This window comes from Tamandua tetradactyla, chromosome 4 (assembly GCF_023851605.1).
Source record: "Tamandua tetradactyla isolate mTamTet1 chromosome 4, mTamTet1.pri, whole genome shotgun sequence".
Taxonomy (NCBI): Eukaryota; Metazoa; Chordata; class Mammalia; order Pilosa; family Myrmecophagidae; genus Tamandua; species Tamandua tetradactyla.
In genome coordinates, this window is record NC_135330.1 from 70,131,342 (window position 1) to 70,157,925 (window position 26,584).

General features: G+C 38.0%; 1 protein-coding gene across 1 annotated transcript in view; it reads left to right on the forward strand.

Annotated features, from left to right (window-relative positions):
• The window catches only part of INTS7 (integrator complex subunit 7), a 125,333-nt gene extending 105,630 nt beyond the window's left edge, over positions 1 to 19,703 (forward strand). The window contains exons 17-20 of the mRNA XM_077157746.1: positions 7,915 to 8,047; positions 14,217 to 14,315; positions 15,622 to 15,807; positions 18,516 to 19,703. Of these exons, the coding sequence (XP_077013861.1) occupies positions 7,915 to 8,047; positions 14,217 to 14,315; positions 15,622 to 15,807; positions 18,516 to 18,803 (706 nt within the window). The 3' untranslated portion in view covers positions 18,804 to 19,703. The remainder of the gene's footprint in view (positions 1 to 7,914; positions 8,048 to 14,216; positions 14,316 to 15,621; positions 15,808 to 18,515) is intronic.
• Positions 19,704 to 26,584: the final 6,881 nt, after the last annotated feature.

The following is a 26,584-nucleotide window of genomic DNA, read 5'->3' on the forward strand; positions in this document are numbered from 1 at the left end:
AGAATTATTCTCTGAAACTGTAGCTGCATTGACTGCATCACTCTATTTTTTATAGAAATCTGTCTGTCTCTTCCATAACCTAGAAGGTTTTGTGAGGGAGAAGGGACCTTTTCTTATTCAACTTTGTATCTCCAGTAACTAATAGTATCTGAGCCAGTGTATTCAATAAATATGGATTAAGATGAGGTAGATATTTATAAATATGAATGTTATCATCCACCTCATAACAACTTTACAGGATTATCAAGAAAATGTATTTTGGGATACTCAGCATTATGTCCTTCTGTGCTAGCTTTTTATTCACTCTTTATGATTCCTTTGGCTTAATGTTTATTTCCACTGCCTGTAAAATAAGAGAATTGCCACTAGCCATGGCAGAGCAACTAGTGTTGGCCTTTCCCACCTGCTATAACAATTAGAAAACTGGATAAAATGCATGAATTAACTGTTTTTGGATGTTGGACAATATGAAGCACAGAAATATAAGCCCTGGGAGGGACTCAAAATGAGACTACAACAGTCTCTTCTTTCTGTCTGGAGGTACTTTATGAACTGCTGCTCAAGGAGAGACCCAAGCAGAACATGGGTGGTCTTGCTTAGGTGAAGATACAAAGATCAAGGGTCAGAGAACCTGAGGATGCTGAAATTTGCAAGTAAGGGTATATATAGGATGTGGAAGACGCTTCCCAGAGAAGGACCTCCAGAAATCTGAATAGACTCTGTGAATCTTTGGCTGAATACCAAGCTGCATGTATATAAGGTGAAACCTCATGATGCTAAGCAAAACATGACTACTAAGGAAAGTTTATTTACCAAGAAGCTGTAAGCCAAACAAATCTCAGAGCTGATACAAGATTGAAACATGTTTGAGTTCCAACCAGCCTTTGAGAGACCTTTGGAAAACCCATGGCACTGAGAAGACAACAGAATGGTCAGACACATGAGTAGTAGGGCAAGGCTGACTCTAAAGTAAAGACTACTATAGACCTAATCTAACAAAGCTTTTAAATAAAGTTTGAAAAAATTCAAGCTGATGGGCAAGTAACTTGACTATATATATCAAAAAATATATATATATTCATTAAACACAAAAAGATCCAAAAGCTCAGCACTAGTAAGAACCAGAATACTAGTTTCTAGTAAAAAAAATTGCTAGATGTGTGAAGAAGCAGGAAAGTATTACGACTAACCACAAGAAAATTTAGTGAATTAGAAAACAGGCTCAGACATGACAAAAATAATGGAATTAACAGGCTCAGACCATAAAATAGCTAATATAATGTTTTCATGGTAATTGGTTAATATAATCAGAAGAATCAGATGGAACTTTCTAGAGCTGAAAAATGCAGTGTCTTGATTTTGCTTTTATTTTTGAAGTATAATTATGATGGGTGTAGAATTCTGAGTTAACTAGTTTGGCCTTAACAGTAAAGTAGATACTGCAAAAGAAATGATCAGTGAAGACACAATAATAGAAACAGAAACTATCCGAACTAGAATAGATAAAAAAGTGTGACAAAAATGAAAATGAAAATTGGCCTGAGGGATAATATCAGTTGGACTCAATAGCATGTGATTAGAGTCTTAGAAGGACAAAGAGGAAGACTAGGAAAATGTATTTAAAGAAACAATAACTAAAAAGTTTCCAATTTTAATTAAAAAAAAAAAGAAAGAAAAAAACCACTGTATTCATTTACTAAATCTGCTGGAATGCAATATACCAGAAATGGAACGACTTTTTAAAAGAGTATTTATTAAGTTGCAAGTTTGCAATTCTAAGGCCGTGAAATGTCTAAGGCACCAACAAGAGCGTGCCTTCACTCAAGAAAGGCTGAAGCCGTCTAGAACACCTCTTGTCAGCTAGGACGGCATCTGCCTGGCATCTGCTGGTCCCTAGCTCTTGGGCTCCATGGCTTTCAGCCTATGTTTCTTGTAGGGTTTCCTCGCTTGGCTTCTCCATGGCTGGGTTTCATCACTTGGCTTCCCTTGAGTTTCTCTGGGTTCTGGCTTGCTTAGCATCTAATGGGAAGGCACATGGCAGTGTCTACTGGGCTCTGCCCATGTCTAAACATCTGTGTCTTTGTCAGCTCTGAAGCAGCTGTTCTCCAAGTGTCTGTACCTGAGGTTTCTCCAAAATGTTTCCCCTTGTAAAAGACTTTTGTAAACTCATCAGCTATCAATACTCACCTTGAATGGGTAGAATCACATCTCCGCCTATTCAAAAGGCCACATCCACAATTGGGTGGGTCATATTTCCATGGATATAATCTAGCCAAGAGGTTGTGTCCACAACTGGGTGTGTCACATCTTCATGGAACAAAGTTTCCCACCCTACGCAATAGGTCTGGTGCCACGAGATTGGGTCAGAATTAAAACATGGCTTTTCTGGGGGTATATAGTAGTTTCAAACTGGTACACCCACTTATTTGGAAAATAATCCCAAGCAGGATACACAGAAAACCACAGCAAGGCACGTATTATAATCAAATTGCTGGATAAAAAAGATAAGGAGAAAATTTTAAAGTAGCCAGAGTAGCCTATTATGTACAGGGTAAGAAAGGTAACAATAACCATTGAGTTCTCCTCAGAAATAATAATATAAGCCAGAAGCAGTTGAAGCAACATCTTTAATGAAAGAAAAAAAAACAGATGCCAATCTGTTTTATTCAGTAAAAATGTCCTTCAATAATTAAGCCCTAATAAAGACACTTTCAGACAGAGTCTGAGAAAATTTGTCACCAGCAGAAGTGCACTACAAGAAATGTTAAAGAAAGTTCTTCTGGCTGAAGAAAAATTATTTCAGATGTAAATTTAGAGTTACAAAATGATTGAAGAGCACTAGAAATGGTAAATATGTGGAGAAATTTTATATAACAGATTTTTTTCTCATTCTTTAATTTTAAGAAAACTGATATTTAAAGCAAAAGTAGTAACAATGTGTTTGGGGCTTATATAACATGTTGAAGTGAAATGTATGGGATAACACAAATGACAGGAAGAAAGAAATGAAAGTGATGTAGTTGTTAAGTTTTTATACTTTACATGAATTGGTATATTATTTGAAAGTAAATTATGATAATTTAAGAATGAATATTTTAAACTCTGTGGAGCAACCACTAAAAAATAAACAAGGCAGTAAAGGAGATAGAATGGACTAAAAAAAAAAAAAAATTCACAGTTAACCCAAAAGAAGGCAGGAAAAGAGGAAAAAAATAGAACAGATGGATAAAGTAGAAAACAAATCACAAAATGGTATACTTAAACCCAATCATATTGATAATTACAGTAAATGTAGATGATCTTAATTCTGATTTGTCAATTGAATAGGAAAGCAACAACCTATATGCTTACTGTAAGAAACCAATTTAAAATATAAAGACGGGCTTAAGGTGGTACAGGAACCTGGCCAGGTGTGTGGAAGGATCAATGGATAATTGGTCAGGTAGCCTGGCATCATGGAGTACTGGCCAGGGCCTGGGGGGGCCATAGGCCAGGTAGGGCTTCCCACTTCACAACATGGAAATGAGGCTGTAAGTCTCCCATTGGCTCAACTTGAACCACAATAGGCTGGGCTGCAGCTTCCTAACAGGGCTCTTATCTGGGTCAGTGACTAGGGGGGACCCTTCCAACTGCCCATGTCTCAGGGCATTCGTATCTCCCCTGCTGACTGAGACACAGCAATGACTGTGGCAGGAGCCCCAGAAGAGGCCTACCTTAGTCCCTGTACCAACATGAATGCCCTGTTGGTGAGCAGACTCTGCTGCCACTGTGCCCAAACCCATTGCCACCAAGCTCACCTTCTTGCCACTGGAACTCATCTCCTTACTGGTGTCTGAGCCTAAGCTGGGACTTGGCAGGGAAGGGCCACCCCTTCAGGGACCCTGTGGGCCTTTGTTGACAACCCCAGGTGCCGCAAGTTCCATTTGGCCAAGGATGTTGATTTCCAGTACGGACAGCAGAAGGTCAACACCATCAAAGTCCTCCTGATTGAAAGCAACTCAAGCATTTGCATTGTCTTGCATCAAGTACATGATTATTTTACCATGGTGAACATGGGCCACATGAGCAGATTCTACATCAGCTGCCATCTCTGGCTATTCAGGCCAGTTGAGCTCGGGGAATCCCTTGGAGAAAAACCTCTACATGGGCATTATCTCTGCCTGACAGGCTCTGTGTACCAGGTATGGTATCAGCCCCAACAGCATTATCCTTTATGGGCAGAGCACTGGCAAGGTGTCACTATGAATGTGGCATCACCCTACTAGGACACTCCTGTCATGCTGCACTCCCCAGTCACCTTTGCTGACACCAGGAAGACCTAGTGCTTCAACGTTCCCCAGCATTGAGGTATGCAAAATCACATTGCCCTTGTTCATTACCCATGGCAAGGAGGATAAGGATCATGGGCTGGTAGTCTACAAGTGCTGCTCATATGTTCTCTTAAAGAATTACATTAGAAAAGAATAATGATCTCTGGAAAATCCCCAAATATCTGGAGATTAGACAACACTTCTAAGTAATTCAGTAAGTCAAAGAAATCAAAAGGAAAATTAGGAAGTATGTTGAACTGAATGAAAATGAGAACACATCAGAATTTGTGGGATAAAGCTAAAGCAGAACTTAGAGGGAACTATATATATCCTTAAATGTTTATATTTAAAATTTTTCATAATCTAACCTTCCACATTATGAAACAAAAAAGCTAATTAACCCAAGTTAATTAGAAAGAAGGAAACAAAGAGTGAAAATTAATAAATAAGAATGTGAACAAACAGTGGAAACAATGAAATAAAAGCTTTTTCTTTGAAAAGATTGATAAAATTGATTAAGCTAGTATAGCTAGTCTGATCAAGAAGAAAAACAATATCAGAAATTAAATATATCAGTATAAAGTCTGAAGACATTAAAAGCATAATAAGGGAATAATAAGAACAACTTTATACCAATAAATTAGATTAATTAGGTGAACAGGATGAATTCATATATTCTTCCGGAACATAGACATAAAAATATTTAGTGAATTGGATTCACCAATATATAAAAGCGTAATACATTATGACCAAGTAGGGTTTATTTGAGGAATGCAAGGTTGGTTTACATTTGAAAATCAATATAATTTGTCATATTGAAGAATAAGGGAAGGAAACTAAAGTGGGAGGATTCACTTCTGATTTTAAGACTTGTTATATACCTACAGTAATCAAGACTGTAATATTGGCTTAAGAATGGACTAGAGTCTAAAAATAGATGCAGAAATATTGTCACTTGATTTTTGACAGAACATGCTAAGTAATTCAGTGGAAAAAGAATAGTCTTTTTAACATATTGTGCTGAAACAACTGGATAATTGGAAAAAAATAACAATCTTGACGTTTCCTTAGACCATATACAAAAATTAATTCCAAATTTTCTAGAAGACTACATTGGAGGAAATCTTCATAACCTTCAGGTAGGCAAAGATTTCTTAGGATGCAGAGAATAGTTACCATAAAAGAAATGTTTGTTAAATTGAAATTTTGAACATATGCTCTTTAAAATATACCACTAAGAAAATGATAAGTCACAGACAGAAAACATTCCATCAAAGGACATGTGTCAGGACATATAAAGGCCACATGAACTCAAGATAACTTAATTTTTAAAAATTGAAAATATTTGAACAAACACTTCAAATAAGTAGATATGCCAGTGTCCAATAAGCACCTGAGAAGATGGTTAACATCAGTCATTATAGAAATGAAAATTAAAATCACAATTGTCTCCCACTAAACACCCACTAGAACAGCTAAAATTAACATGATCTTCATTGCCAAGTATTGGAGGTTATGGAGCAGCTGGAATTTGTACATTGTTGGAAATGCAGAATGACTCAGCTACTTTTGGAAACTGTTTGGCATTTTATGATAAAGATAAACACTATTTTCTATGACCAGCAAATTCTACTCCTAGTTATTTGCCCAGGAGAAATGAAAACATAATTCTACACAGATTTTTTTATACAGAAGCATTCATTGCAGCTTTTTTCATTGAAGGCAAAAATTGAAAAAAATCTCAGTGTCCCTGTTTCAGTTTGCTAATCTGCCAAAGTACAGTATACCAGAAATGGACTGATTCTTTAACAGTGGGGATTTATTAGCTTACAAGTTACAATTCTAAGGCCGTGAAAGTGTCCATATTAAGGCATCAACAGGAGGATACCCTGCTGCTATCTGGGATATGGAAAGGCACATGGCTAATGTCTGCTCATCCTTCTTTCCTAGGTTTTGTTGCTTTCACCTTCTGGCTTCAGGGCTCTTTCAGCTTCTATGAGTCCTTACTATTCTCTAGGACTTATCTATCTGTGCTTTCTCCAGACTTCTCTGGGTGTTTCTCTCTGAACTCTCTCAGCTTTTTCTGTCCTTTATCCTCTCATACTGGACTCCAGTAAAAGGATTAAGATGAGGTGGGTCACATCTCAAATTGAAATAACCTAACCAAAAGGTCTCACCCACAACAGGACTGCACCTATAAGAATGGAGTAAAAGAATGCCTTATCCTGGTGTACATAACAGTTTCAAGCCAGCACAGCCTCAATAGGCAAATTGATAAACAAATTTTAGTGTATCTTACAATGGATTGCTACTCAGCAGTAAAGATGAATGATCTACTGATGTATAGACAATATATGAATGACTCTCAGAAACATTATGCTAAGTGGAAGAAACCAGATACAAAGTGCGCATACTGTTTGACTATTTACATGAAATACCAGGGAATGTAAGTCTCATTTATAGTGATACAAAGCAAATCTGTGATTTCCTAGAGCCAGAGTTGGGGATTGACTAGGAAGTGATACTTCAAATGGGTTCATTTTTGTGTATAATTTATCACTAAAGGTTAGTTATAAAGTTAATAAAGCAATACAAAATGTAGAAGGAAATTTAGGCCCTTTTATTACCAAGTACTTTGTAAAAGACTATAACTTCTTTGTTTTATTTGTGAAGTAGTTTTCCTTAAAGTCCATCATATAAATGAGATTCACTTTTTGCTTTTGTGGGACTGAAGATATAGTACTGAGCAGGAAATAGAGCTTTGGAGCCAGGCAGACATACAACTCACTCGTAGTATGAATATATACTTGTTATTTTATCACACTGAGCTATAGGTGTCTCATGCATAAACTGCGAATAAATAATGATGCTTATCTCGTAGAGTGATTGTATGGGTTAAATGAAATAACCTATATAAAGTACCTAGCTAAAGTACTTCGCACATAGTAGGCATTAAAAGAATAATAAGAATAGTTTTATACCCAGTATAGTTAAATTATCTACATTACATTTTCAAATAGCCTTCTTAAAATTTAATTAAAATGCAAAAGTATGCCTTCTTTTCTCACTTCAAAACATTTTTAGAAATATTTTTGGGCTTGAGGCAAAGTGGAGGAAAAAGGAATAAATCTTGGTAAAACTATCTCAAACCATTTTCCAGCATGCTTGTGTGTAAAGTTTTAAGTTCATGCCATTTACCTAGCCATAAATGCCCTCTATACTTAACGTTTTTCCAAATCTTATTTATCCTACTTGCCTAGTAATTTGGTCAACTGATGTTTTCTGTGGCATTCCTTGGCCTTTGTTATATTCTGATCTTACTATTTATATATTTTTATTCATTATTTAACACTTAAATGCTTTTTTACCAACTAACAACCAAAGTGATTATAACTGGGTTTGAATTTCGGTTTGCTAAATAGTTATGGGACTATAGGCAAGTTACTTCTCCAAGCCTCATTTCCTCATGCATAATATGGAAATAACCAGCACCTATTTCATTATTTTAAATGTTGAAATGAAAATGAGTGGAAAGTGCTTGACACATTTAGGCATTAAAACAGTTACTGTTTTGGTTGATTAATTGATGAGGTTTTGACTTCAGTTTCCAGGAATATGGATCTACTGGAGCAGCCCATGCTGACAGTGAATATGAGAGAAGAATGATGTCTGTGTATAATCATGTGCTGGAGGAGGTGGAATCACTTAGTCGGAAATATACCCCGGTTTCTTATATGGCAAGTGGCATTTGTTTTATTGAGTTATATGAAAGTGGGTTTTTATGCAACTCTGGCTCTTACTATGTAACTTCAGCAAATTGAACTGTCTGTGCCTGTTTCCTCATCTATAAAACGGTTAATTTAGTACCGTTCTTATCACATCATTGTGCAGATGTAGTGAAATAATCCATATAAAACATTTAGCACTTCTCTGGCTGCCATGTAGTCATATTAAGAAATAAAATTTGTACTACCAGAATGCATATAAAACTTTTCTTTCTTTTTTAACAATTTAACAAAAGTTATAATCATTCTCATCCCTGATTATATTTTAGAATCACTTTGAGAACTTTTTAAAAAATATATCAATATCGAGGTCCCACCGTAGACCAGTACACTCTGAATGTCAGAGTGAGGCCCTGTGTTTTAGTTTGTCGGGGTGCTGTGAGAAATACCACACAATGATTTAGTTTAAATAATGGGTATTTATTGGCTCACAGTTTTTGAGGCAAAAATTGAAGCCCCAGCAAGGCAGTGCTTTCTCCCCAAAGTCTAACATCCTGGTCCTGGCTGCTAGTGATCCTTGACCTGTACTTCTGCCTGTGTCACATGGTAATGGCCTCTCTTTTCTCTTCTGGTTTCTGCCATCTTCTGGCTTCTGGCTTCTCCCCACCCATGGCTTTCTCTTTATAAAGCTTCCTGTAATCAGATTAATACCTACTCTGCTTCAGCTCACCTCACTTCAACTAAAAATGGTATCTTCAAACGCCCTGTTTGTAGTGGGTTCACACACACAGGGTCGTGGATTGGGATTAAGAACATGTCTCAGTTGGTATAGTTAAATTTATCACACACAGGCTTTAATATTTCTAAAAGCACCCAGGTGATTCTGTTATGCCACCAGAGTTAAGAACCACTAGCCAGTTGAAACCCAAAGAACTGGGCTTGTTGACTAACAATAAATCAATTCTTACCAGATGATGAGAATGTTTTTGGGTATACTTTACAACCTTTAGCCCACTGAATCTCTGCCATCTTTGATGCTGTTGAGCACTCCCTGTTTATTAAATATTACCCCCTGAATTGCCAATCACAGGACAGACTGACACACTTCACCCCGACTTTCACCTCTCTGTCTATCCATTCGCCAATCTTCTTTAAACTTTACACCTTGGAAATTTCTCTTCCCCTGCCCACAAGTCAGATGATTGTGTTTCCTGTATTTCTCTCCTGGTTCCTACTTTCTTCATTCTATACTCTTACCCTTTATCAAGTTTTTGAAAAGAAATTGGCAGGTTGTGTTAAAGAGTCAGGTTGGAATTAAGGAAAGATACATTCTTTGACATACTTCTGGTACCTTTACTGGTACAATTTCTATCAGAGATAAGAACAAAGCCAGTAGGGTCGTGGCCAAGGTAAATCAGAATACAGAGGTAAGAAGGACATTGTATTTTAGAACTTTACCTCCTGTATGAGACCAAACAGATGTTTATTTTGTCCAAAACCTAAATTTTCTGTAGCACATAATCTAACTTAACTTGTCTGGACAGTTCATTTAAACAACTCAAACATTATGGAACCCAAATTGGGAATGAGGGCTTACAATTCTGTGTATCTTAAGGTAATATCCAGATAAATCCCAGAGTATGTTGGCCAATTAACTTAAAAGTACTGGCAATCTCTGCAATAAAAACTGTGGTCAAACAAACAAAAAAAACCTTCTTTTAACTGCCCCTACCCCAAAACAAAATGAGGTATTGGTAAACTCCCTTGAGGGATATGGAAAAGAATTGAAACTATTAAGCTTTACACTAACTCCTGATACTGGCTCAAATATTAGAGGTTCCCAAGTCAATAGGCCAAGCCCTTGATCTTGAGGCTTGCTTTTGTAAAGCTTATTTCTGTAGCAGAGAACCTACGTCTACCTGTAGTAATGCCTAAGAGTTACTTCCAGAAAACTTCTTTTGTTGCTTAGATGTGACCTCTTTCTCTCTCTAAGCCCATATCTCTAAGTAAAATCATTACCCTCCCCCCTACATGGGACATGACATCCAAGGGTATAAGTCTCCCTAGCAACGTGGGAGATGACTCCCAGGGATGAATCCAGACCCGGCATCATGGGATAAACAATTCCATCCTGACCAAAAGTTGGAAAAGAAGAAATAAGGTATCAATGTCTAAGAGAGATCAGATAGAGTCAGGAGCCTATTCTGGAGGCTACTCTTTTTTTTTTTTTTTTTTTATTAATTAAAAAAAAATTACAAAACATTTAGAAATCATTCCATTCTACATATACAATCAGTAATTCTTAATATCACATAGTTGCATATTCATCATTTCTTAGTACATTTGCATCGATTTAGAAAAAGAAATAAACAATATTAGAAAAAAAAAAAACGATACGTACTATACCCCTTACCCCTCACCTTCACCTACCACTATTTCAAACTGAATTTATTTTAACATCTGTTCCCCCTGTTATTTATTTTTATTCCATATGTTCTACTCTTCTGTTGATATAGTAGCTAAAAGGAGCATCAGACACGAGGTTTTCACAATCACACAGTCACATTGTGAAAGCTATATCATTATACAATCATCTTCAAGAAACATGGCTACTGGAACACAGCTCTACATTTTCAGGCAATTCCCTCCAGCCTCTCCACTACATCTTGAACAACAAGGTGATATCTACTTAATGCATAAGAATAACCTCCAGGATAACCTCTCGACTCTGTTTGGAATCTCTCAGCCATTGACACTTTGCCTCATTTTACTCTTCCCCCTTTTGGTCGAGAAGGTTCTCTCAGTCTCTTGATGTTAATTCTCAGCTCATTCTAGGGTTTTTCTCCATCCTTTGATGCTGAGTCTCAGCTCATTCCAGGATCTTTGTGGAGGCTACTCTTAACACTAGCTTTAGCTAGATATTGCACATTCCCACAGTTTGCCAAATTCCAACCAAAACCATTCCTATTAACCCTAAAGATCACCTAGGGCTCTATCTGAGATTCTACAAAAGTTTCACATACCACGATTACTTCCCAGAAACCTACAACCAGCAGATGAGTTCCTAGGCCAGTTAAGTCCTGATACCCAGAAGGACCAGCCTCTCCAAGAACATAATTAGTTTTATCCCCATCCCATATTATGGACATGGACACCACTCTCCAACATGAAGAAGTTAGAATGAGCAGAACCCAAACGCCTAAATATTGGGAAAAGGATCAATGGAGAAGGAGAAGTTATAACAGAGAAGATAGGATTTAACAAATGATATTGGTATTTTAGTCTCCAGTGTCTTGGAGCAGCTAGAAGGATAAACCTAAAATTGTGAAACAGTAACCCATACCAAACTCTGAAATCTCTATAATTGCTTATTGCAATGTACTTTGAAATTTATTACTTTATTGTTTATGTTATATTTCATAATTAAAAAAAAATTTTTTTTAAAAAAAGGGCAGGGACCATTAAATGAGATTTCATAGAAAAAGTGTGTCATCTACATTATCAGGTGTCACAGAGATATCAAAAAATACATACTGAAAAGTGTCTACTGTATTTAACAAATAAGAGAGTGTTAGTGAAGAGTTAGTTTTGCTGATTTACTAATCTGTCATTTGTAATTTCACATTTCCAGACTGTTACTTTTAAGAGTAATCTGCTAACTAATGTATCTGTAGAGGTATGCCTAAGGTGCTAGTCACCTCAGAGCCAGTTCAGGTATTTCAAGTGGAGAATTGCAAAACCTATGTCCATTCTTTCAAAAAGTGAAAGGGTAGCTGTCTGTCCAGAAGCAGCCTGGGGCCACTTGTGGTCCTCTTGGTCCACCTTTTAAAGATATTTTTCTCCATAAACACTATGGTAACATTAAAGGCTCCACGGGTGTAGAATGATTCTGCAAATGCTTCCCAAATTCCTAGTTACAGCAAGATGAATGGTGCTGCTTTAGCAGTTCAGCCTGAATAAATAGAACCTGTGGCATCTATCTGCTGTATTTATCTACAAGTAGTAGATCTGGCATTGTATTGACTCTCTTGGGCTCAAAATGCTCAACTGCCTGAAACCAATGAGGAATGGCTTCGTCTGGCATTTATCCTTCGTGTTCAACTTTTTAAAAATATTTGCAGTATAGACCACTAAGTGGTATCCTGCTTGAAAGCAGATCTTTGTAGGACAGATGGCATTCTATAGTGCCTTAGTTTTCGACCTGTGGTGTCTTGGGGTCCTGCTGTGAGGGAAATAGGGTGAAACGGTGGACCAAGCAGGAGTGGTTCTTGGTCGCCCAAAGTTATAAAGTGATGATCTGATGCATCGATACTTTTTCTATTAAATTTGCCTATTATTGATGAATAGAAGAAAGCAGTGAAGTAATAAACAACCTAAGTTCTAGTCCCAGATTGTTCCATTACCTGCCATTGTGTCCTTTGTCATCAGCAAAATTGAGGATTACACTGGGTGATCATTAAAATATCTTTGAACTCTTAAATTCTGATTCTACTATAACGACTTTCACTGCTGAAACTCAAAGGATTCACTATAATGCTTCTGTTGCTCTTTTTTATAAATGTCTGTGATTTACAAAACTCAGTTAAATTTGTGAAATACATTTAGAAGTAAGGCATTTATTAAAGTTTCACAATTCCATAGCTTTGGATTATATAGTCATCCTTAAACTAAATTTCCAGTAGGCTTCCACCTTTGCTTACATAGAGCCATAGAGACAGGAGCCACCTAGTGGAGATGGGATTAAAGGAATGAGGCAGTTCAAAGCTAAGATTTCATGGGTTTTGTTGTCAGGCCTAGATTTCTACATACTGTTGTGGCTCCTTTACCATATTCTCTATCATACTCTGCATATGACATTTATTCCATATTTTAGTATCTAAAACAATTTTTTAATGTATCTGTCTAATAGCTCTAAGCTCTGCAGAAATGCAAAATTTGCCTATTGCTTGACCTGGTGAAAAGTTTTCTCTCATCTGTCATTATTTTTTACTGAATTTTTACAAAATAAAGTAAAAATTTATAATTGTACTTCTTGACATAAATGGTATGGCAGATGTACACAGTTCTTGGATGTTCTGCATATTACATGATTGATCTACTTTTGTAATAATCCATATGCACATTTGTAGTTTTAAACTTCTTTTTATATATTTTTTAATTTTAACATTTGTTCCCTCTATTATTTATTTATTTTTCTCTTTTCTTTTCTTTTTATTTGCATGGGTAGGCACCAGGAATCAAACCTAGGTCTCTGGCATGGCAGGTGAGAACTCTGCCTGCTGAGCCACCATGGCCCACCCTGCCCTTATTTATTTTTAATCCATATTTTTTACTTCTCTGCCATACTGTAGATAAAAGGAGCATCAGATACAAGGTTTTCACGATCACACAGTCACAGTGTGAAAGCTAAATCATTATACAGTCATCTTCAAGAAACATGGCTACTGGAACACAGCTCTACAGTTTAAGGCACTTCCCTTTAGTCTCTCTAATATACCTTAAACTAAAAAGGGGATATCTATAAAAATGTTTAAGAATAACCTCCAGGATAACCTCTTGACTCTGTTTGAAATCTCTCAGCCACTGATACTTTTTTTTTTCTCCTTTCTTTCTTCCCCCTTTCGGTCGAGGAGGTTTTCTCAATCCATTGATGCTGAGTCCCAGCTTATTCTAGTATTTCTGTCCTACATTGCCAGGAAGGTCCACACCCCTGGAAGTCATTTCGCACGTAGAGAAGGGGAGGGCAGTCAGTTTGCTTGCTGTATTGGCTGAGAAAGAGAGAGGCCACATCTGAGCAACAAAAGAGGTTCTCGGGGGGGTGACTCTTAGGCCTAATTTTTTTTTTTTTTTTTTTTTTTTTTTTTTTTTTTTAAGACAGAGAGAAGGAAGGAAGGATAGAAGGAAGGAAGGAAGAAAGGGAAACATTTTTAAACATTTTCTTGTTTTATTGTATTCTGTTTCTCCGTTTTTGTTACATGGGCTGGGGCCGGGAATCGAACCGAGGTCCTCCGGCATAGCAGGCAAGCACTTTGCCCGCTGAGCCACCGCGGCCCGCCCAGGCCTAATTTTAAGTAGGCTTAGCCTATCCTTTCCAGGGGAACAGTAAATTTCTTGAAAGTACTATTTGTTGGTAGAATTTTAAATTTTGCTTTATTTGACTTAGTTTTCTTTTTTTCTCCAGCATACAGCATGCCTCTGCAATGCCATCATTGCTTTGCTGAAAGTTCCACTTTCATTTCAGAGATATTTTTTCCAGAAACTGCAGTCTACTAGCATTAAGGTATGGTAGGAAAAATACTAAGGTTAATGTTGGTTAAACATTTAATTATCTTCTGATGATAATGAGACATAGCTCTACTTCAATATTGTTGTTGAAGAAGCTTATAACTCCTAGTTGTAAGCCTCTCCTCCTTTATCAAGTGATTTGGTGAAAGGGATGGGATTTGGGAGTTAAACCCTCTCCCTTTTTAACTGTCAGTTCAAATGCAGTGAGACATTTGTTGCGTAACTGAAGCACTGTCCCTTGTTTCTTAACTCTAGGAATAATTTAAGTAATTTTCATCATAGTAACTTACAAGTTTCTTGGACTGAGTCCATAACTGATAAACCTATTCATATTCAACTTAGAATGAAATAAGTCTAGTAAATTATCACCAGGTCCACCTCCTAAGCACTTTTGCCTTTGAAGGAACTGGCCTATGAGTTGAGCTAATATTTTTAAATATTTCAGCTACTCAAAATTCCTAGAGGTATTTTTGGTTCAAAAAATAGAATTGTTGGAAAGGGGTGAAAATTGTCATTTCTGAGATTTCCTGGATAATCCCTCTTTGTAAATGTCTTTAGTGCACTTTTTTGCATCCATATGAATGCTTTCAATTACAGATTGTAGAGTCCTCCATTTCAAAATGACATGGAAAATAGGTTATCTATCTAAGAAGTCCTAAAGTAGAGTGTCTCCAGGTTGATTAGTTTAGTGGATCAAGAACATTATCAAAAGATCCAAGTTTTTACATCTTTTCATTTAGCAAAATTGAGCTTTCTGTAATTGCAGTATGAGGTATTTGGGTTTTCAAAGAAAAACTAATGAGATATTTAAAATGTCATTTGATTTATCTGAGGAAATTAACTTTATACCATGGTGACTTGATTGTATAAATAAACATGGCATATTAAGTTCATTTGTATTCACATTTAGTCCATATAAGATTTCTTATCTAAGACCAGGGAAACATCAATTGGATATAAAAATTTACACGGTACATTTCCCTGAAAGAAACATTTCAGCATTAAAAAAAATGTCCCACCACAAAAATTGGGAGAACAGTATACCTTCATTTTTTTTCTAATCTTCTGTTGCTTTCAAATAGAACTGAGGGAAAAGCACCATGGTATTTAAAAGATAAAATTAGGATTGAGAAGCGCTTAACTCTAAAAGTATGTCTGGTCTGGTTAGTCCCAGCACAGTCATGCCATTACTATTGTGTGTGTGTGTTTTTTAACCTGTAGTCAGTGATTAGCACTAACATGGTTGTTGGAAGGAAGCGTGCTCTTGGACGTTGGCATTTATTTTAATGTTGGTTTTCCAGCTTGCTCTGTCACCGTCCCCCCGGAACCCTGCAGAGCCCATCGCTGTCCAGAATAATCAGCAGCTGACATTAAAGGTAGAGGGAGTAGTTCAGCATGGATCAAAACCAGGACTCTTTCGTAAAATTCAATCTGTCTGTCTGAATGTTTCTTCCACACTGCAGAGTAAATCTGGACAAGACTACAAGGTAATTTACAAAAGAGACAGAATTGTGAAGCAGATTTTATCAACTCATCAATGAAAGTTTTCCCATGTTTTCCCCAGTTAAGCAGATGGCAGGTATACCTCCAAAAGGATCAAATGGATATAAGTTAAAAGCACATGGTGGGGGGGGGGGGATAAAAAAACACATGGGGGACCTTAGGGGACTGATAATAGTTCTCTTTTCTCAGCTTGACTTCAGAACAGTTTGATAAAGAAAGAAAGCTTTCAGGCAGATAGAAATCAAAATTTGTGTTTTATTGATTTTAGAGACTGTCATATAACCTGGCTTAGGTCTTTGGCAGCAAGGACTTCCTAACCTTGTACCTCTGAATTTAACTTTCCTACCCGGTCTCAGCCTGCATGAGAGGTTGTTCCCATAAAACTTATTACAGGGAAGAATACCCTGATACCCAAAGAAGAAAGGGAAAAGATGGTGCTTACCTTGTCGTGCCCAGTTCCTGTCCTGAAATTTACCAATTGGAAGGGCTCACCTTTTCCCCTAGAGGCCAGTACTTTTAAACTAATGAAAAGTCACTCCACATGGAAGAAAATATCAAAAATGGGAAATAAGTGTCACCCCAAACCATCCCACAGAAAGCACACCTCTGTTTTTCTCTATTTAAAATAAATTTCTGCATTTTGGAAAAGAAAGAATATAGTAGCACTGACATACCATAAGAATTTGCTGCTCTGAGAAGTCATGAGATAGGCAAGTATTGAACAGATTAGCTTATTTTGTTAGCCAAAGCTAAGATTCTGAGCCTATGCCCATGAAATACCAATGTTCCTAATATAGAATGTTCTTTTCTTTAAGCATTTCTTTCTAATTCCTTCGTGGCTTATCCACAATGAGTGGAGCAAGGAAACAAATGCATAGTTGTGTGAGTGGAATTGTTCAAATGAAAAAATTGACTGTGTCCAAGTTTTTTATTGGCATACCTTGACTGAACTAAGGTCATTCAGCAAGGAAAGAATATCAGTATGATATTAAAAGAACAGCATCTAGTTCTCTTCAGATCTTTTAATCTAAAAAAGCAAGGGAATGTCTGGTTTAAGCCATCATAACTTCTTTGCTTTGATAACATTACTTATCTCTCTGGCACCTCTTTTTCCACTCTTTTCTAAGGTTTGGTCTTCATTCTCTTCCTCTCATCTTTTGAGTTCCATAACACAAAGCATGGTACCATATGTAGCCACTCAGTAAACATTTCGTGAATTTTTTTTTTAACTAAACAGTATTTATTGAACAGTTACTGTATTTAGAGTACAACTCTTATAGTTCAGTATCTCTGTTGTGACAGAATGTTGTAATAATAATTTACATAGTTAACTTATCCCTGTCTTCACCTCTCTCCTCTCTTTGAGTTTGCAGTGACAGTAACCAAGATTTTCTTTGTGCCTTGTACATAATGATTTCTACTGTTAAGAAAATACCATTCAAGCCTAGAAGTCGTGGTCTTCTGCTTGTTGACTTACCTCTCAAGAGGCATTGATTAAAGTTAAGAAGCTGACATAATAACCACCCTCCACATAATAGCTTTGTAATTTGGTTGTAATTTTGTAACTTAACATACAACCATCTATTCAGGATGATCATATTGCCTGAGCCTGTGCCTCACTCTTTTAAGGATGTTCTTGTTTAGTAGGCATATTCTCAAGGGAAATTTTAAAACCCTACAGAAGTTGAAATGCTAAAAAAATTTTTTAAGTACCTATATTATAACTGAATAATTCCAAGATCTTGTATTGGTTGGCAACTTCACTTCATTAATGTTACAGTTAAATTCCTCTGAAAAACTGACTTTTGAAAACTGCTTATTGAGACACAAAGCTTCAGGAGAGATTTATATAACTAATTATATAACAAAAACATAATACAGTCTGATCAAATATTCAGTAAAATTACCTTCATGTGCTTTCTCATACATAATAAGTCTCTGTTGACCTGGTTCATCTTGGGCACAAGTAAGAAGACACCAGCAGGTTTTATTTATTCTTTGAAGAATAAAGGCATGAGTGTCTGGCTAAGTAAATGAATGAGCCCGTAAGTCTATGTTTTATAACATACTGCCATTCTGAACAAAACATGATTATTAAGTGAGCAGTGTACAAGTTCTAAAGGTAATTTTTTAATGGAGGAAGGAATCGCTATTTTATTTAAATAACTAATTATGAAATCAGACTAGCTTGGGGTAAAAACATAGCTTAAATTACTTAGTGTTTTGTTCTTTTTAGACCCTTAGATTTTAAACTTCCTTAACAGGTGGCTGCATCTGTTTCTTCAGAATATCTTTTCACAGACTGAAGAAAGATGGGGATTGGAGATTGGGCCAAGTAAGCGTAGAAGAAAGACCAGCGTGTGAAGGGGTTGCAAAGGGTTTTGGGAGCTCCTTCTGTATACTCAGAGTTCGTAAGGAAGCAGTATAGCTTAATGGTTAAGAGTGTGGGCTGACTTGCTTTGGAGTTAGCCTACCTGGATTCAAATTCCAACCCCACCACTCATTAGCTGTTTGACCTAAGAGAAATTACTTAACCTCTCAACCTCAGTTTACTCATTTGTAAAGCAAGGAATATGGTAGTAACTACCTCTTGGTTGTTCAAGGGTTAAAAAAATACTAAGAGCAGGGCCTAGTCCAAAGTAAATTCTCAGTAAATTTTAGCTATTATTATTTAACAATTCTTTCATTCCAGATACCCATTGACAATATGACCAATGAGATGGAACAGAGGGTTGAGCCTCATAATGATTACTTCAGTACTCAATTTCTGTTGAATTTTGCTATCCTTGGAACACACAACATTACAGTGGAATCTTCAGTGAAAGATGCCAATGGTATCGTGTGGAAGACTGGTCCCAGAACTACCATATTTGTAAAATCCTTGGAAGACCCTTATTCCCAACAAATTCGCCTACAACAGCAGCAAGCCCAGCAGCCCTTACAACAGCAGCAACAGCGAAATGCCTACACACGATTTTAATCATGCAATGCATACGCTACACACTTTAAAGGGATTAATCAAGTTGGCAAAAATAATTTGCTTTTTCATATGAATTGAGATATGAACGTCATAATGTAGCATCCACTTATTGAATTCTGAATTGTGATATTCTGGAAAGTCGTTTTTTTTACTTAAAAATTTAGTTTGAGAAATAATTGGGTTCCTAGTCAGAAAGATTTTTTCTTCCTTCTTAAATCAAGACTTTTACCTCATTTAACATTTTCACTGTTTTGTTATTGATTTATTTTATCTGTTGCTGAGCTTCCTGTTTCAAGAATAGTTATATATTTGGATCACTGAATTAGTAAATTTGATTACTTCTCTACCAAAATGCATCCTTTGCTGCCTATTACAGACCTGAAATTCTGAGCTTGGCATCAGGAAGTTCTGACTAGTATGTGTAAAGTTTATCCCTGGTGGCAAAAACTGAGCCCTTCCTTCCATTGATGGACTCAAAAGTATCCCTTAAAACACCCTAATTTGTGAACGAATGTAATCTAACAGGATTAAAATATCCTATTGGATTATTTCAACTACTTATCTATCTCTTTCTGTGCTAAAGCAATCTTAATTTATTGTGCTAGTATTTAATTGACCCAAAGAGCAGCTAGTGATTACGTAGAACAATTGAAAATTAATCAAAATTAGTGGTATGTTTGTTTTTTCTAATATGTATGAGGCCACATATAATACAGACTTTGTACATTGTTTCTAATAGTGAAGAAAAAATCACACATTATCTTAATGTTTTTAAGTTTGGGGTGAGGGGATGATCTTTGGTTTGGTTTTCTGCTTGGTGAGTTATGTAATAATAGATGTGATTGTCTAATAAGAACAGTCTCTATAACACAATCTCAGTTATTTGGATTGCTCAAGGTATGGAATTTTTCTGATTAATACTGAAAATTATCTTTTTATCTATTTCAATTCTGGCTGAAAACAATTATAAAATATAATATTATTCTTTCTTGTCTTAATACAGTAAACTAGGTATAATTTAACCTTTCCTTTCCTAATTTGGGATCATTTAGTGCTTTGGAGTCATGATTTCTAAACATCTGGGAGCACAGGATTGCAAATGTTGATGATACAGTCAGTTGGGCTGCATGCAGCTCCTAAGAGAAAACAGGGCATGGTTCCTGCAAATTTCTTTTTTAAATGACTGCCTCAACTTCTTTGCTTGTGTTGTGCCTTTTTCTCTTCAAAGTTGATGTTGATTCCAAGGACAATAGGATTTAAAAGAAAAAAGTTATACTCCAAAAGTATAGTAAATATCCAGCCTTGAAAAGGTAGCAGCTTACTTTCAAAAAGAATTAAATGTTCTCTCATGTTGCAGAAGCTGCTGCTGCTTCTGGCCAGGCTGTTGGATGACATGAATCCCTCAGTGTCACATTTGAGGTACCAGGGCATTAGGGAGAAATAATCATAATCACAAAACCACTTAAGCAACATCAGATCTATCCTACTTAATAGTTACTGTGTCCCTTGGGATGCTCAAAAGCCTATTAGCCCTGGCTAGAATTGTTCTCTCGGGAAACGCATGCGTACTTGGAGTCTCTCCTTGAGGGCCCTTGACACAGTGAGAGCCTGTGTGTCTATCCTAAGCATTACCTCCCCCAGTGGCCTCACCCCACACATAACCAGAAGTGACTGACCAGGAGGACTAGCTGATGCAAAGCACTTTTCCTTCATCCAAAGTACTGAGGGTAACTCAGTCAGCAGTATTTGAGCAGGAGTTTGTGAATTTGAACACATTTCCTAGATGTATGCCAAAGGCATGGCAAAGGCAAGAACACAATAAAAATGTTTATTGAACATCTACAGTTAACCAATGTCTCAGAATATGATGATGGGGTCACAGCCCATGCCACTTCTCTTTTTGCACAGACCATCTTGGAAGGGAGGGTGATGAGAAACCCACTCTGGCTTTGATTGCACTGGGTGAATCTAAATTTCCTCACATGGTTGACAGTGAAGAGAAAGGAATAGATTTGGAGAGAACTGCTGGTCAGCTGGTGCTGTTCCTGTGTGGCTGTTCACAAAAGTTCCCTCAGCCTGAATGTCCCCTCCTTTGGAATTTAGCCATCTTTATAGTTAAGTAAGATTTTCTTATACCCACCCTAAACCCCTCCCTGTGATTTTAAGCCTCCTGTTTCAATTATGTGTTGAGGGAGATGTCAAACTCTCCCAAAACTGAATCAGTAGAGAAATAGCTGTAATCAGAATGCTGCCTCTCCTGTTCAAACTGTTTCACGTTGGAAAACACACCTGTCTCTCCAGATCCAACAAAAACACTCTCACCCTGACTCCTGTCAGATGTGATACTTTGTATCCTTCTGTGACCAATATCATAATCCAATATGGTCAGGCTGTCTGACCCTGTTGGGGCCAGCATAAATAAGGACAAATTGTGGCTAATGTTACCATGCCCTGTTAATAGGAACAAACCACTCCTGTCTCCTGTTTCACATCTCCTATCAGCCCCCTGGCTGTTCTCTGACTTAGTTTCATAACATCTCCCCGAGCCTTGGTTTCATCTGTGAAATAGGGATAATAACTACTGTGTTGAAGAGTTGTGAGGAATAATAGGATAACATGCACTAAACCTGGTACTTGGCAGGTGCTTCCTTTATGGTGGAGTGGCCAACTTTGGCCTCGCGGCCCAAAGAACAGATAAGAAATTCAGCCTTATAAAGCAGTGATGTTTCAAGTCATTTCAGCCAAGAAGGATGATGATCCAGGTCATTGAGGACCTAAAAGGGGCTAAAAGTTTGTGGATTAAGAGAAGTTTATTCGCCTCTCTTGGGAGGAGGGCAAGATCCCAGGCTTTCTGGACTGCACGAGTCTTGAGCCCATTTCATGGAAGAAATGGGAGGGGTGTGGCATGCTCAGTGAGGCAGCCCAGGCTCTTCTGTCATTCTTTCTAAGTCTTATTTAGTCAGCTGCAAAATAAATGGGCTTATATCCAAAGTTAATTTATGCCATCACATCTATTGGACGTTAGCCCTGTGCTTCAGTGAATACTTCAGACCTGACTAATAAGAACTATTTCTCATTATGAGCAAGATTTTTGAGGGTTTGCCACCCCAAGCATAAAGCATGGAGCAAGGAGATTTAAAATTGCAATAAAAATTTAGGCTGAACTATAAGGAAGAACTTACTGAACTGTGAAAAATAGTTAAATTCTAAAGGAAGGAGGATTTGGGCTGTGTGAATTCTTCTAAAGGGCTTTGAGACAGGAGGTTTGTCATCCACAGGATGAATTTGCCAAGAACCCGTCTGGAGGTAGAGGTATGGACTATATGACCTTTCAGCCCCATTCGATCAGCAGGCTTTCCAGGAGCTACAGCTGCTTTGCCTGGGTGATGGGGGTGTGGCCCATCTCCCTACCAAACCCATGCCCTCCAGACAGAGGCTCAGGCAGTGCAGATTTAGATATAAATAACTACCCCACCCCCATGTGACTCTTTCTGTCCTTGGAGCAAATAACTCCAGCCATTGCCTAGAATGGGATTGAGGGAATAGGAGAAGGGTGCAGAGAGGAGGGAAAGTGTGAGTGGGGGAAGGGAGGACAGTATGGGGAGACCCAGGCTGATGACTGAGAAAAGAATGATGGTGATGAGGCTTTGTTTTATCTTGCCTTCTAAATGTGTATGTATGTTTATATGAGATATGTGTTTAGGCAGGGAGAAGAGCTGTCCTACTTTTGAGGAAGTTCCTTTCTGTTCCCACTACTATCATCGTAGCTCACAGCCTCATTGTGTCTTCCGAGAACATTGCTTTAGTTTCCAATTTTCCTGGTTGCTAGTCTCTGTCTCATTTGAATAAATCTTTACTTAACATTGTTTCCCAATTTACTGTTCTGGTCAAAAACTTCACTCCCATTGTGTTCCAGATACTGCACAAATTCTTCAGTCTGTCATTTAAGACCCACTATAAATAGACCCCAGCCTCACCTCTTACCTCCTTTCTGGGTATATTCCAGACTGCAGGAAAACTAGCTTCCCCTGGACATTTCATGAACTCTGAATTTTCTCACCTTCATTGCTTTGCTCATATTTTATCTGCCTGTGAATACTCTCCCTTCCACCCATCAAAAACCTGTCTGTCTTGGTTTGGTAGGGCTGTTGGAATGCAACATACCCGAAATGAATTGAGTTTTACAAAGGGAATTTATTAGGGTACAAATTTACAGTTCTAAAGCCATGTAAATGTCCAAATTAAGGCATCAAAAACAATGATTCTTGAACTCTGAAGAAAGTCCACTGCATCTGGAACACCTCCGTCAACTGGGAAGGCACGTGGCTGGCATCTGCTGGTCCTTGCTCCTGGCTTGTTGCTTGCAGCTTCTGATTTCAGGGTCCTCTCTTAGCTTCTCTGGGGCAAACTCTGAATATCATCTCTGAAAGGATCCCAGTAAGTGGATTAAGACTCACCTTGAATGGGCTGAGTCACATCTCTATGGAAACGACCTAATCAGAAGAATCCACCTAACAATAAGTTTGCCCCACAAGACTAGATTTTAAAAACATGGCTTTTCTGGGGTACAAACCAACACAATATCCATCTCAATATGTCCTGATTCCTCTCTCTCCATGGCTGGTATGATGTTCAGTCTTGTGTAAAATAGGCCACCTGGCCCTCAGGGCAGCATTAAAATGGACAAATGGTGGCAAATGTTACCATGTCCTGTTGATGGGAACAAGCAGCTCCCTCCACTGTCCCATGCCCAATATCATGTGGCTTCCAGCCCAGGTTCATATGCCTAACTGATGCATCTACTGACCATACCTGAATATTTGTATTGGAGACAAGAAAGTGTGTGATAAACTTACAGACAGCTCAAACTTAGAGTGGTATAAAGGCAGGAGCGTAGCTCAGGAGGGCCTGGTGCAGGCCTGGAGTGTGGCTGAGGCTCTGGATCTGAGATTTCAGGAGGGAACAGTACACCTGTAACTAGAGCTCACAAGAATGTGGGGGGCAGAGGGAACAGGGAGGAAAGCTCATCCATCTATTTTTTATAGTCCTCCTTACTCTGCTCCCGCAACAGCCTTCTCTTGTTCAGAATTTAGAATGTGATGTTGCATTTCATGATTTGGGCTTCATTATTTCCCTTTCTCCCTCTACCATCCCTTTCTCTCTCCCTACCTTTCTTTTTCATGGGTGGATTGTGTACCTGTTATTTGCAAGATGTGAAATCCCTGCTCTAAGAAAACTTAAGTTGTCATAACGTCAGGGTGATCAGCAAGTGGTTTGTCCATGGTAGGTGGGTCTAGCTGAGGTGGCGGAATCTCATTGAGGTGAGATTTAAGAAGGACACTGCATTATTCTCATTGACAAAGGATGTATATAAAACGCTACATGGGAGACCCTGTGAAAAGTAGAGTGGGTACTGGAGGACACAGAGAAAGACAAAGGACAGGAAGCCAGAAGTATCAGTTTCTCACCACTCCAATCAAGCCTGACTCCAGAGCTAGCTGTGAATTAGATCCTTAAAGCTCAAACCCTCCTCATTCACCCCTATATTGGTCATCTATTAGGTTGCTCGCCAGCTTGTGTTTCCCCCTTGTTTTAGTTTCCTGGGTGCTGAAACAGATACCATATGATGGGTTGGCTTAAAAACAGGGATTTATTGGCTCATGGTTTCAGAGGCTAGAAGGTTTGCTTCTTCCTGAGGTCAGTTTCTTCTGACTGGCCAGTAGTCTTTGAGGTTCATTGGCTTTCCTGTCACATGGCAATGTACATGGTGGCATCTCCTTTCTCTTTGGGTTCCATAGACTTTCAGGTTCTGGCTGCTTCCTGTGGCTTCTTTTCTCCATATTCAATTTCCTTTGTTTATAAGAATTTCGGCCATATTTGATGATGGCCCACCTTAACTCATAACATCTTCAAAGGTCTTATTTGCAAATGGGTTCACAGCAAAAGGACCAGGGGTAGGGACATGAACATTCCTTTTGTGGAATCCTGATTCAGTCCCCTATTATCTTCATACATCACACCCCAGACCATTTGATCTGCTTTCTGTAGTTGCCTTCTGGTCCAGAAGCTTTAGACCACAGGACTTACTTCTGGGTGGCTAGACTTGTTACAGGTAATATCAGGAGTGGTCAGAGACCATGTTCTTTGTCCTACAGGTGGTAAAAGAAGAAGATTCAGTTGGGTTTCTGCCTACAGTTCCCTGACTGCTCTGTGTCCTTATGATGTAGTGAAATATTAATCTTCTGTGTTATTTAATGGGCATTTCCCAATTCATGATCTTTTCCTAGTCAAGGCATCCACGATGCCCCAGGGAGACATGGAGAGTTAAAGCAATAGTACAAAGACCAAAAAAAAGATATTCAGTCTTTTTCACATCCAAAATAAGATATTGAAAGTATCTTCTCTCCTTAGCTCTGTCCAAAAACATTCCAGTCCATCTTTTAAGATTTGCCCAGGCTGAAAGCCCTCCTTTTTAGGAAGCTTTCTCTGAAAACCCTTTAGAGCTGGGTCTACCTGAGCCTTCTGTTCTAGTCTTTTTCAAAGCAGTCAGCTTCCTATAACTCCTTATCTACATTTTTATCTCCTCTTCTAGGCTGTAAACATCCAATGAGAGAGATTTGGTTTTTCATCTCCGCATTCCTCATCACAGCATGGTGTCTGGTACCTAGTAGGTAGTTGATACAGTTTAATTATTTAATGCAGAATTCAATTTCAAATGACCTAGTCTTAATGCAGTTTCTGTTCCTAGGAACCCAGTCACTGAAAATACTTGAGTCAAAACATTGAAAAAAAAAACAAAACATACTTGAGTCATTCATTGCCCAGCCAATTCATGAACATTTCTATTTCTCAGTCCTCGACTCGATATCAGGTGACCCTAATCAGAATTGCAAAGAGCTCAGCATGCACTGCCATGAAATCTGGCAGTCTGATAATACTGCAGCCACTGCAATTTCTGGGTAAAGTGAGATAGCCCAGACCCTGCAGCCTCCTTGGTGACCGAGAAGATTAGTCATCCCTGTCTGCGGGCTTCAGTTTCTCCATCTGCCATGTGGCTGTGAGTCCTAATTAGAGAGCTCTTAGAGATTCCTGAAAGTACCATTACTGTACAGCTGTACAAAGGGTATTATGTCAGTGGTATAAGAGTACAACAAATAATGTGAACTAGGAATAATAAAGGCACTTATCCTAGAAGCACATTGATTTAAACCACAAAAGCTCCTTGGAACAGGGCTTGAGAATTGTAAAAGCTTGAGCAATCAACAGCCCCTGTGGGAGCGGTGCTTAGCCAGGCTATTGCTCGAGAGTTCATTCAGTCTTTTATAGGCCAACCGGTTTTGACCCTCAGGTGTTCTCACTTTGGTGAGATTTTCCTGCTCTAATAAGTTCAGCCTATCTGCTGAGTTGTGGGGAGAAACTACCATTACTTCCACTCCCTTGAATAAGAAGCAAAGAATTGCTTGGAACACAGCTCAGTTGGATTTTTGTTCTCTATGTGGTAAGGACAGATCTCTAGATAATGAAAAGTTAAGCACGACAGGGAAGGATGGGAGCTTAAATTTAAGTATAGTTTTAATATTGTTTACCCCAGAAGCATGCAGATTCACTATTTTTGTCAATATAATTAATCAAATGTGTATCAACCTTCATTGAGTGCCAAGAGGGTCAGGGATTGGTCAGGCCTGTGGGAAGTACAAAGGTAAGACACATCCTTGCCCTCCATTTTGCTCTACTCATGGGCTTATAGAAGTGCATGAAATGTGAAATAAAATACAAGCTTG